Here is a 12,335-nt window from a genome sequence, read left to right on the forward strand (position 1 = left end):
TTGCGTCAAAGTTAGGCAAGAAAAACATACCAATTGGCAGCTATATCAGCAGATTTGTACATCGTAACGACCATCATGTGCATGTATAAGTGACCCCGAAAACGTCACATATATGGTGGGTTATACATATAAGGTATAACTTTGAATAAAGTAGGTCGTTTCGAAATCACACCGTACGAAAGTCGTTCAGTAACTAGCTGACTGGACAAAATCGCTTATCTAAAGCATAGTACATACCTCAACATTGTTCAGTAAATGAACATTTAGGTAAACTATAGCCGGTTGTCCAAAAACGGTTGCTAATTTTTTTCTTCTTTTTACAGAAAGCGAAGCAATATCCACATGCAGTGGACAAAGAAAATCACTATACTTTTGAAAAGCTTGGGTAGATCCGTATGTCCGAATAGAAAGTAATAAAGTCGTAGTAAACAAAAAGAATGACTTATTATTATTGGGATTTTTTATTGCCAGCATAATTAACCACAATTATTTGCTTCACATAAATACACTGAAATTTGGGACTGCATGGGCACAAACATTGGGGTGCCATTCTTGATAAATAATTGCAACATTCCGTGGATAAGAGAATTGTGTGCATGGTTGTATTCAGGTTTTCCGACTCGATGCTGACTTTCTCAATTGTCGTTCATACTGATATTCACGTTCATTTGCTCTATTGAAAAATGCTTGCCTTTCCAGATACCTATTTTAAAATAAAAAACCCAGTAAGTTAACTTAGCTTACAAAAAAAATCTACAATTACAGACCTCATTAACAACCAGATATTTTAGCTAGTGGTGCACCGGAGTAAAACGACGAAATTATCGAGACACTATGAAATCAAAATTGTTATTTATGATTGGAGTGTATTAAGTTAATTATGATTAGCGGCGACATTATATACTACTTGTTGACGATGGGTGCTTTTGTTTCTGGAGTGGAAACTTCAAAACTAAGCAGGTAGCGTCGATGTGTCAACCTTTGGACTTAAACGTGAATTAATGTTGTCGAGTCAGTTTAGTTGGTGACTAGTATCTGCAAATGCAAAGCGATTCTCTCACTACTGCAATGGAATAGCATTTATGCGTTGATAAACTTGCACTCTTACCCGAAGGCAGCACATTACTGATAAAGTACTTGGTCTCTGACGAGTTTCTACCTATGTTCCATGACACTTGTCTATGTCTCGCGTCTATGTTCATTTTGAAAACTGCTTTTCTTCAGGAGGCAACTGACCATCATCCAGACTTACTCGACCAAGTGGTGTAAATGTGTATAACCTAAAACCAAGCAATCAGTACTAGTGTAATAGGCATGGGTTGTATTTCTTCATTTGGTCGCCAAGGGTACTGAGACTACTCTTTTCTTCAATACAGTTGGTATACAGTAAGGAAAAACTCAAAACTCTTGTTACACAACAAAATTATCACCTTACTGACTATTTGTTAATCGTATATATGAGTACATATCATTGCAATCTTACCCTTCTTTCCCTTTGTTGTGGGCTTTAAGGTCATCTTCCAAAGATTCTTTCTGTACATATTGCTTCCAGTCAAGACGCGACTTTTCCTATAATTTCAGTAAAATAAACGTCTCTACATTCGTTGGTTATAGCTCATGTATCTTAAGATAAGAAACAGAAAAAGATAACCATGTGCCTACTTTTTTCACGGACTTCATGATTATGATAGTTTTATTACACTATAGTACAATCTAACCACATATTCATTTAGTAGTCCCTAAGCCTTATCGAGAGTGAGGCCTGGCTTATTAACCGATTTACCAGGTACAGATTATATGTGAGGTCTAGTTATACTAACGAGCTGCCTAAACTAAGTAAAGCAGAGCCACCACTTGACAAGAGAAGTTTTGTAACTGTATGGAACTATTGCAAAAAAGCGCTAAAAACTCGTAACTCTAAAACCCTACTTAGTGCTTTGTGAGAATATATAATTTCCAGTAACATACATAAATAATACTAATGTAACGTAACAAAACATCACGAAGAAATCCGGAACTTACTAAGGTAGATAACTTAGGTAGGCTGTTTATCGTGGATTTCAAGTTCTGCAGAGCGTTAGTTAGACCGAGTCCCAAAGACGGTGCTCTATATTAAAATGATTTGTAAATTGATGCATATAATAAGCAGATTAATTTGGTTCAACATAAGGGAAATATAATTTGTTTTGTCTGAATGCTTTTTGTGGTGTGAAAATGTTAGCAGAAAAGATACGGCTTACAACAGTTACTGTTATGGCTAATATACCAGCAAAATTAGAACGAATACTACTAATTTTGCAGCTGTCACACATACTAGTGAGAAACTTAGTCACTAGCCTAATTAAAGTGCACGAGGACGTACTGAGTTTATCAGGAAAAACTAACTGCTGGAAGCCTGAACGGACTTTATTGCTCACTCTTAGTTCTAAAGAAGAAATAACTGGTGGGAGGAAATCACTGTCACCCTATAGGAGTAGCTTAGCCTTGGTGTTAATTACCTGCTTTGTATTTTCTGTGTAGCATAAAAGGCAGAAGATAATGCCTTTTTTACTACAACTGCTGACTGACGGCTTTCAACGTTTCACGACAAAATAGCTCTGATAATTTCCCTTGAGTTGAATCATATTTCTCTCCATTAATTATTATGCTCATATATGTATATCATAATCCACTGGTTGCAACACAAAAATGCAGATGCTATTTAGGCGTATGAAAATTCAAGTAGTGCAGGACGTAAGGTACGTGTATATGAAATAAACAGAAGTGGATACGCAGTGTTTCATTGTAAACATAGTTTTGCTCATCTATTAAGTTGAAATCAGTTTGGAGTTATATGCAGTGCTATTGGTATAGGTTATGATACGACGTTCACCAAAAGAAACGACGGAGCACTTTATGATGCTGTTTGAAATAACTATACACTTGTTACAAAGTTATTACTATTAATCTGTACAACTGTTGACTGTATTCTCAACCGAATAACAGTTTTGGATAGAACTTACTTTGGTTTCAGGGGAATTGTCTCAGTTGAAGTCTTATTATGTGAGACACCTAAACCTTTAGTTCGATTCGAGTTTGAAACAGCCTGAATGACTCTGAAAATAAGAAAGTTGTTTTTATAGATAACAGTCATACGGTTTACATACAAATATAGTTAAGTAGGTGATTGATAGTTTACATGGTAACACTGGTTTTTAGTGATTCGGAAACGAAGCAAATGCTTTGAATATACGAAACTCCCGATGTTTAAACTCAGGATCATCATGTAACAAGGGTAAAGTCCGGAGGTAATCACAGCTTGGTGTATTCTCCAATAACTATTATAACACGATGGAGATCCCAAAATGTTGTAATCAACAAGACAATTAAGAATAGATGGCTTGTGTTAAAAGCCTGTTTGTGTCGCAACGATAAGTAACAGTCTATACTCGTAATATGCACCATAAAATCAGTCGACTGTAATGGGCGTAGGGTTTGACACGAAGGTACATCGGTAGTGGTGGGGAAGGAATTAAACAACACGGTCAAAAAGGGATGTACTCAAGGAGTAAAAACGAGATACTACTGAAAATCAAAATCAGGTGGAATTTACAGGGTGGATCCCGCTTCAGTAGACTCAGTCTTAACATTTAGTCAACGGATTTGTCATATATGCACATTACGCTACACGTAACACTAGCATTGATTACTTGGTTCAAACGCGCAAGCAGTACTTCCAGCTTATGTAGGGGTAAGTGCAACGACAGAACGAGATAACAGTTTCCTAAAGATCACCGATGGGAAGGTGAGATTCTACTAATATTTTGAACCTGAAAATTGAACACCCGCACCAGAAAAACGTCATTCGTCACTCATGGAGACTATTGCATATGTATTGATCAATAATAAAACAAAGTCTACAATGCGTACGATCAGTCAGCTACAACGTAGGACCAGACACATGTGCGTCGGTTCAAGTTGCCACGCCTCATTAGCACAACAAGATGAACACCGAGTTCATAGAACCAGTTAAATCAGTGGTGGTGGTAGTATATAAAAGAAAGATTGCATATAAAGACATAGTACAAGAAGAATTAGTTCGTAGGAAGAAAAATATGACGCGATTTTAATTTCATAGTTCAAAGACAAAGAGTGTATACACCTACGCCATTGTGATCGATTCCGAGCCATGTCACATAGTCTCCAACCATTGGTTACGATAGTCATGCGGACCCCAACCAAGTAGTCTGTATCTACTATCAACGTGGAATCAAATTTCAACAATATTTTCATTACAAACTCAGTAAATTGGTAGTCAGTAGCATAAGCTATTATGAACAACTAATAAAACTACAGTGTAATGTATCTACTTTCTCATAGTACTAGTAGTATCCAACAGCTATCGTTTGACAATCTTAGTCACTGTATGAACAGGCTGGTGATTTAAACGAGTGTCTAGCCTCAGTGATGTATACCTAATCAAGAAACGCTACTTAGAAATGATTGAAGTCTAGCACAATGCACTACCTATCTGGATGTTGCTGATTTTCACAGACTTGGCTTAAAACACCATGAATACAAGAAATAATAATAATCAGACCAGATCGAGACATGATAAGCTTTGTTAACTTTTGGCACTACTGACCACATATAACTGAAAGTACGATGGAAGCAAATTGTCGACCAGTAAAAATGTAATCTAGGATTTGTGCCTCCGAAAGACTTAACATCACACAAGCAAGTGACTTCGTATGTCCATGTTTTTGGAAAATGTTTAGACAACTTACTAATAAACAGCATATGCTATATAGCATTCGTCGTAAAGTTCATTTTAATGAGTAATGGGGAAAGGAACTAAAAAACTTAGCTTCTAATACTTAATAGGCCACTGCTTCACAGGCCTATAATACGCTACGCTTTAAAGGTAACTTCAAAATTTAGACACGACTCTGTGAACATGGTGGAATGCACATTATTAAAGTCACCCGCCAATAAACGTACATACGGGAAAACATTGAAAAAGTGAAATACTATATATGAGATATTCTCATGAACTTACTCAACTTCCTCCCCAGCAAACTGATACTTTTTTACAACATTTACTTTTTCAGTGCTATTCTTTAATGTGTTATTCGTGGAAAACTGTGCTTACAGATTTCTCGGTACTATCGGAATTTAGAAACTCGTTCCACACTTTATCTTCGTAGGCTTTCACATCCTCGGTAGTGGAAAGCGGTGAACAGTCGGTAATCTAAAACTTGGCCATTACTGACACTAATAAGCAAACCTTGGATTTTTTCGAGTTCCTAAATAATCAGCTAATGGTTAAATCATCATTAAGTTGTACTCATACCTTTTAGCAGGACGTTTTTTACTTGACTGACTGGTTAAACTATCTAAGGCCAGATCTAGGGAGGGAATGATTTTACCACTAATACAGTCTGAATCTCCTGATTCTGACTCATCGCTATATTCGCTTTCTGAGTCTTCTTCCAATTTAGAAGCTTTAACTAAATATTGAAAAATATAGTCCTAGAGTTATATCTACCTGGAGGGATATATTCTTCATCTGAAGTAGATTCATCTTCCGAAAGACTCATGATTATAAGTGGAAACCGAAGTTGCCTCTCTTTCGCACAACGACCTTGAAAGACAGTCATTCCATTTTCGAAGTACTTCAGGTTTGTGACCCATTTGTAAGTTAGCCTAACATCGTAGTGCGTGTGATGAGCGACTAGATTTATTGGCCGAAATCGCATCTGGAGTAAACTAATTACTAAGATGCGTGTAAATTCTCGGCATAATTATATTTCAAATGACTGCAACTGCGCAATAAGTTAATGGTCCAAATAATCAATCAGTAATTTAAAATCAAATTTCGTTTCTATCGTACTGTGTCGCTTGTGCAATACTGTCTTCCCCTACTTTCCTTCCCTATTCCATCCAAAGAAGAAAAATTCGCTTTAGTTGCGGTTATGGTGACATATATTCAGTGATTTTTTGTAAAGACAAAATAATAACCGTATTTTCTCTCTAATTTGTCACACTTTATATGTAACCACATTTTTATTCAATATCTGTTTTTCTGTATCACTTGTTAAAAAACGATGATAATTGTTTCGATGACTAATTTACGACTTTACTACCGCGTGGTTTGAAAATATAAAACGCTATCTACACCGCTTGTTCTTCTGCTTTATTGGCCACGGTTTTGACTGAAGACTGCGATAGTGTTATAACATCCTTTTAGGCCTTTCGACACCACGTTGGACTTTTAGCACGGATTATGATATTATAATACTATTGGACTCTGTTTTTCTCAATGCGCTGTAGCGGTAAACAAATCCCCAAAATAAATAGCTCTGTAAGTTTTCGACGTTGGATGCTGACCACATGTTTCAGTGGACTCAACTCCTGAAGGCGCTTGGTCATACATCTGCACCAGATCACATGTGGGAACGCCATGCTCAACTGCTACTGCAATCGCTAGTCAGATTAGATCAGAGAATTCCGATATATTGGTTATCGCCAAATACACTCTTCCGATCTCTTCGACTCTGTCTTTTAATTTCTCTTGGTGGGTACGAATTATATTAGATGTTACTGGTAAAAGCGTTGTCAAACACTGAATACCTGTGCCATCTTCAACGCCGTCGGTGCACTCACTTGGAGAGGAGCCTTCGTCAATCAAGTGAACTTATTTGTGGTTGTTATTCTCACGAGGCAGCTTACCATTTGTATCTTAACTATATTTTATTACCCTTGGTTTTTACTCACAGACAGACGCCTAGAGTTTTTACTGCTAACTTTCTTGGTATATTATTATTAATCTAGCGTATCGATATATCTTGTATCAGCTTTTTCGCTGGGAACCACCACACGGTAAATAAATCTCCAAAGTCAATGGCTCTGTAAGTCCTAACCATTTGATGTTGGCTTCATCAGTTTTACTGAACACAACCTAGCTAAAGGCGATCTTGCACGCATTCGTACCAGAACACAAGTGTGCACATCGTGCTACGCATCATTTGCAACAGGTAACCAGCTTTGGCAAAACACTCCTCGACATACGGATATATATAAATATATATTCAAACCACTCAATTTCTGATTTGTCTGGGTAGGTTTATTTCCATTTTGAAAGAGTTTAGTTAAGACGTTGTCAAACTCTGAGCACTTGTAGCGCGTTCAGTGTTAGACGCGACGCGGTTTAGTACTTTGGACGGTAAACTGTTGGTCTGTTTTTTGTTGGATCATTATATTGTAGTGACCTACTTTTATGAAGAGAACGTGATTGATAAAATGGAAACAACTATTATTATTACCATATGTACCAGTGATTGTTTTACTGTGCCTGTTTATTTAAGTGTATTAAATACATACATTCTGTGACCTTGCACACACTTGCGTACGCTCAGTAGTTCCGCTTGCAAACTTTGGCATGATCTCGGTATTATTAAGTTGCGAAGTATTTTGTGAACCAACAAGTGTTGTAATTTATAGATCATGCCTGTAAAAATGGCGTGTACCTGCGCATGCAGAAATATATATATATTTCGATACCATTAGATTGCCAACAAATATATCTTATTATAACCGTCAATTGCCTTTTGGTTTTTGGCCTACGGAGGGATCCAATCTTATAACTGGCACGTAATATTCCTGTAGTGGTGATCATAGTCAATCGCGATTTGACGCCTACCACAATATAATATTTCTTAGATGTCATTCTTTGCATATTGTTTTCATATGTTCACATATTTTTCCTCGCTCTTTGGTATATTTTATACTCATCATGAAGATACAGACCCCTAGATTATCTAAGATAAAGACTCTTCTGCCTCCCTCACTTCAGTTAATTCGATTTTGATCCGACAACATCAAAGCCTGGTTCTGCCACACAGAAGCGGACTTCCACGTGCGAAATTCCTTACAGTAGTAAAGTCACTACTGTGCGATTTCAGCAGATACGTCACACTTAGTATGTTTACCAGTGATACTTTGGAACTTTATGAAACTTTAAGAAACGCTGTTCTTGGATGTGGAAATCTAACCAACCGACAAAGGTTAGATCAACTCCTCAGCAATTTCGATCCATAACATAGCTCATTAACAGACAGTTTACTGCGAATGTTAGAGGTCATCGAGCGCCAGTTTAGATACCTTTTCATGTTCAAGCTTCCTCAACACGTGCAGGCGGTGCTTGTCTCATTTCAAAATAGTGTTGTAGGCGAGCTGGCTAAATCTGTCGACCGAATCGTGGAGATCACTAAAACGTCAAACGCCAAGGTCTGTTCAATCAAAGTCTCATTTTTCACAAGCCTCTTTTAAACTCTGACAAGTCGCCTTAATATTCTTCATGACTGTAGACATTCCGAAACTCCTCAGAGGAGTTCTTTACGTAAATAATCTGTCTCCAGATTACGAGAGATAGCAAGCCACGATTGATGCTGGTATCACGGTAACTATGGTGACTTTTCGTGAAACTGCAGGAAACCCCGCAGTTACTAAAACTCCAAACCGACAGGAAATATGCCTCGAGAACCTTCTCAACCGGCACGTGGTAACGGCAATAGTAGCCGGCGAACATAGTCGTCTACCATATATCAATGATGTGATTACGAAAGTTCTCCACCTCGTCGACACTGGAGCAGGAGTTAGTGTTCTTCCGACAATTTCTAACGATGGGCCGCACGAAGCACTTTTCATATTACAGGCGGTGAATGGAAAATCGACTGCCACATATTGTGAGCGATATGTTAATCCTAATGTGGGTTTACGCAAACACATTCATTGGATTATCATTGTTGCAGATGTTTCTATGCATATCATTTGCATGGACCAGCCACAACACTATAATCTATTCATCGACACTCGCAAACGGAGGTATGTAGATGGAAATATTAAATTGTCATTTTCTGTAAATACTTTTTCCAGTTGTAGATCGTCTGCAGTCACAATGTGGTACACGATCGATCCATACTATTAGCAAATACTCGATACCTACCCCGAGATATATCAGACGTGACGAAAATTGTTGTGTAACCAGCACGAATGCATAAACGCGGCATTAACGTAAACATTCAGATGTATAATTGTCATCGATTCGCAGGATTTTCTCAGACACACTTTAGTCGCTAAAATCATCCTCCCTCAGGAAAGCAAAGTGGATACCACTAGGGATTATCCTAAGCCTACCACAATCACGCAACTACGCACTTTTGACGGCCCAGTAAGTTCGGAGACTGCTAGTCGGCTTCCTATGCTCCACTCGGAGTAACGAGCGTAAGTGAGAGACTCAAGAGACAGGTGAATAAACACCTGATAACAAGACAGACCATGGAAAAATCGTACTTCACCAACATGGTGTTGGGTAGCCCACTTGCGACTCTTCCTCAGATATTCTTGATTCATTTTTTCACCCCTTTCTCTTGCAAGCTCTGATCACCATACAGAGGGCACAGAGCAAACCGTCAGCAATAGTTATGGAAGAAATTAAATGCTGCAAAATAAGGTGACAAGCTAGTAAATGAAGAGACATCCATGGACTATCGTCGATTGCTGACGGAGTTAGTGGCCATCATTTGGAAGTCGAATGCTGAGTGACCTGGTGGTACTACTTTGGGCTGCGGAGACAGAACGAAGATGTACTTGATTGAAAGATTAATCGAACCGACGTTCCTTCGAACGTGGATTTTAAGAGAAGCTAATGTAACAGCTTAGATTGGTTGGTTAAGATCTGAACTCAAACAACGAAGTATATGTCAAAACCATAGAGCTCAGTCATCTATTCACTGCCTTATTTTGTATAGGCATTATATTTCCTATTATCTTATATTAAATGTTGAGAAGCTTTGTATGTTTGTGCACGCAATCCCATGCTCCACTGTGACTGCGTGACAATTTAAATAACGACCTATTCAACACTAGTCTGGTTTATTGTATAAATAGAACGAGGGTTACTCAAAGACATGGAAAGTACCGCAGTGAACGCATTCAACTAGGCATTCGGAGCATTCTTACAACTATGTGAAAACATAAACTGACAACGTTTGCAAGACGCCGAACCCAGGTACAGCACTTACGGTTAGGAACTCCTAGTCATGTGTTGTGCTGTACAGCACTTTCTACTTGTTGTGGAAAGTCACTGATCACAAACCTATTATCTCTCATTCAGTTTATCTCCAGACAAGTACCACCTTCAGGAGTCTCGACAAATGGACTACATTTCTCAGCTTACTTCAGATATACAGCATATTTCTGGGGCAAACAAAGTAACTGCAGACTCTTTGTCTCGTATTATTCCTCGAACATCTTCCAAGGAATTGACCTTAATCTCACCCAGCTTCAAAAAGAAGACACTGATCTTCGGGACGAGTTATCTTTGACAACCCTAAAAATGTGTATTAAACAGAAGAGGACAGATAAGGAAACCTTATTATGAGGCATATCCACAGGTAAGGATCGTCCAATATTGAGGAAATACTATCGACTCAATGCCTTCAACACATCGCACATGTATTTCTGATTCCGGTGTTCGTGCAACCACCAAGCAGAATGATTTGTTGGCCCCGTATGGATAAAGGCGTGAGGAAGTGGGCAAGCTCCTATGTAAGCTGCCAGAAATCTAAGATGATTAGATACAATAAATGTCCCTTACGCTCATTTAAAACTCCCAATGATCGTTTCGACCAAGTTCATCTGCATTTAGTAGGACCCGTACGAGATTCAAATGGACACTCTAATCTCTTAACTTGCGTAGACCGTTTCACTCGATGGCCAGAAGCAACACCCATCAAGGATACTACTGCTGAAACGGTGGTCCATGCCTTCGTCGACCTGTGGGTAGCGAACTTCAACTTCCCTTCAACTATCACTACAGACCGTGGACGCCAGTTCGAATCTCGACTCCTCCGTTGTCCAACTACACTATTAAAAATCACACGATCTTGAGCGATAACGTGTAATGTGGCGTTCAGTTGCGGTTGACTATGATCACCACTTCAGGAAGGCTACGTGCTGGTTACACGAGAAGATCCTCCGTAGGCCAAATATCAGAAGGCAGTTGATGGCTGTAGTCGAGATGTATTTGTTGACGATCTCGTGGTATCGAAAGAATGCCGAGATCGTGCCAGGTTACAAGTGGGATTGCTGAGCGTTACCGAATTCGTGCAAGGTCACAATCAACGGAAGAATGTATGTTCTTAGTACAGTTAAACAAACAAGTACATTAAAATAATCCCTGGTACAATTGGTTATAATAGTAATTGTTTCCGTTACACCAATCGGGTTTTGTTGATAAATGTAGGTCACTACAAACTTACCATCTACAGGCAAACGGGTTAGTAAATCGCCTTCACGGATAGTTAGATGGACCATAATCAACCGCAAACGTTTCACAGTAAACCACTAGTTTTACCTGGCATTTGCAATGCAGTGAAAGCTAACATTAGATACACTTCGGCTCAACTCGTTAAGGGAACAATACCCCGACTACTATGAGAGTTCGTGGGTCTCTCGTCTTTTCCAATGAATATGGATCTAAACTCCTACACGAGCAGACTTACAAACGCATTGCGTTCAGACAAACTTGTTTCCACTCGACAGGAGTCAACTGATATTTTCGTTAAACACGTCTTTGAACGTCGCAACTCATTTCGGCTAGCTCTCGATACTACATACGAAGGACCATTCAAAGTTCTTCAGCGTGAACCTAAGTACTATATCTTTGATAGGAACAGAACAAACGACTGCACCAGCATCGATCGCATCAATGCATCTATTTTCCTTCGGCAACATCAAGAGACACGAATCCTGCACTTACGACATCTCGCTCGATAATAACAGTCACGACGACACTTTGGTGGTATCTGACAACCGACCAAAAACAATGCGTCACAGTAGAGGAATAAGGTTTTTAGAAGACCTAACCGGTTACTGCACGTATGACACTACATAACTCTTTGGGTTGACTCGAATCTTCTGCATTATTTTTTTGGAAGATTAAAAAACAAGCTGTTTTAATACGTTCACATATATACTTATTGTTTTTATTCCGAAAAGCAAAATATTTTTTGCTGCTAATATGTTTTCTTATATGTGGTTATTTTTATTTTTTCAAAAAGCTCAAAAAATCACTCTGTAAAAATTGTTTTTAGGCTATGGGATACTTAGGAAATGCATATTTATTGGTTTTTCTTTTTTCGTCCGTTTTGTGTAATTACGCACGTACAAGTGTAATTCTACATGCACTTACAATTTCTTTTATTTCTTTTCCGGTACAGCTGGAAAAGACGAAAAGCTGACGAAGATTACGATGAATCAAGATTTTCACTGTACCTGGTTTTCATTAACAT

At 38.5% G+C, this 12,335-nt stretch overlaps 1 protein-coding gene across 2 annotated transcripts; it reads right to left on the reverse strand.

The window, feature by feature from the left end:
- Window positions 1-606: 606 nt before the first annotated feature.
- Window positions 607-11,808, reverse strand: CFDP1_1 (Craniofacial development protein 1; the record flags this gene model as incomplete). 2 transcript variants are annotated; one of them, XM_035731890.2, is made up of 11 exons in its annotated part: window positions 607-703; window positions 1,484-1,569; window positions 2,023-2,107; window positions 3,003-3,095; window positions 5,039-5,097; window positions 5,132-5,230; window positions 5,267-5,285; window positions 5,333-5,489; window positions 5,528-5,738; window positions 7,255-7,333; window positions 11,804-11,808. In XM_035731890.2, 11 exons carry the CDS (start codon window positions 11,806-11,808, stop codon window positions 607-609), a joined length of 990 nt encoding a protein of 329 aa, XP_035589647.1. The 2 variants fall into 2 exon arrangements, with proteins under 2 accessions (XP_035589647.1, XP_051065618.1); XM_051216990.1 differs by lacking the exons at window positions 607-703; window positions 7,255-7,333; window positions 11,804-11,808 and having other exon boundaries at window positions 2,023-5,489.
- Window positions 11,809-12,335: the final 527 nt, after the last annotated feature.

This window comes from Schistosoma haematobium, chromosome 6, assembly GCF_000699445.3.
Source record: "Schistosoma haematobium chromosome 6, whole genome shotgun sequence".
Lineage (NCBI taxonomy): Eukaryota > Metazoa > Platyhelminthes > Trematoda > Strigeidida > Schistosomatidae > Schistosoma > Schistosoma haematobium.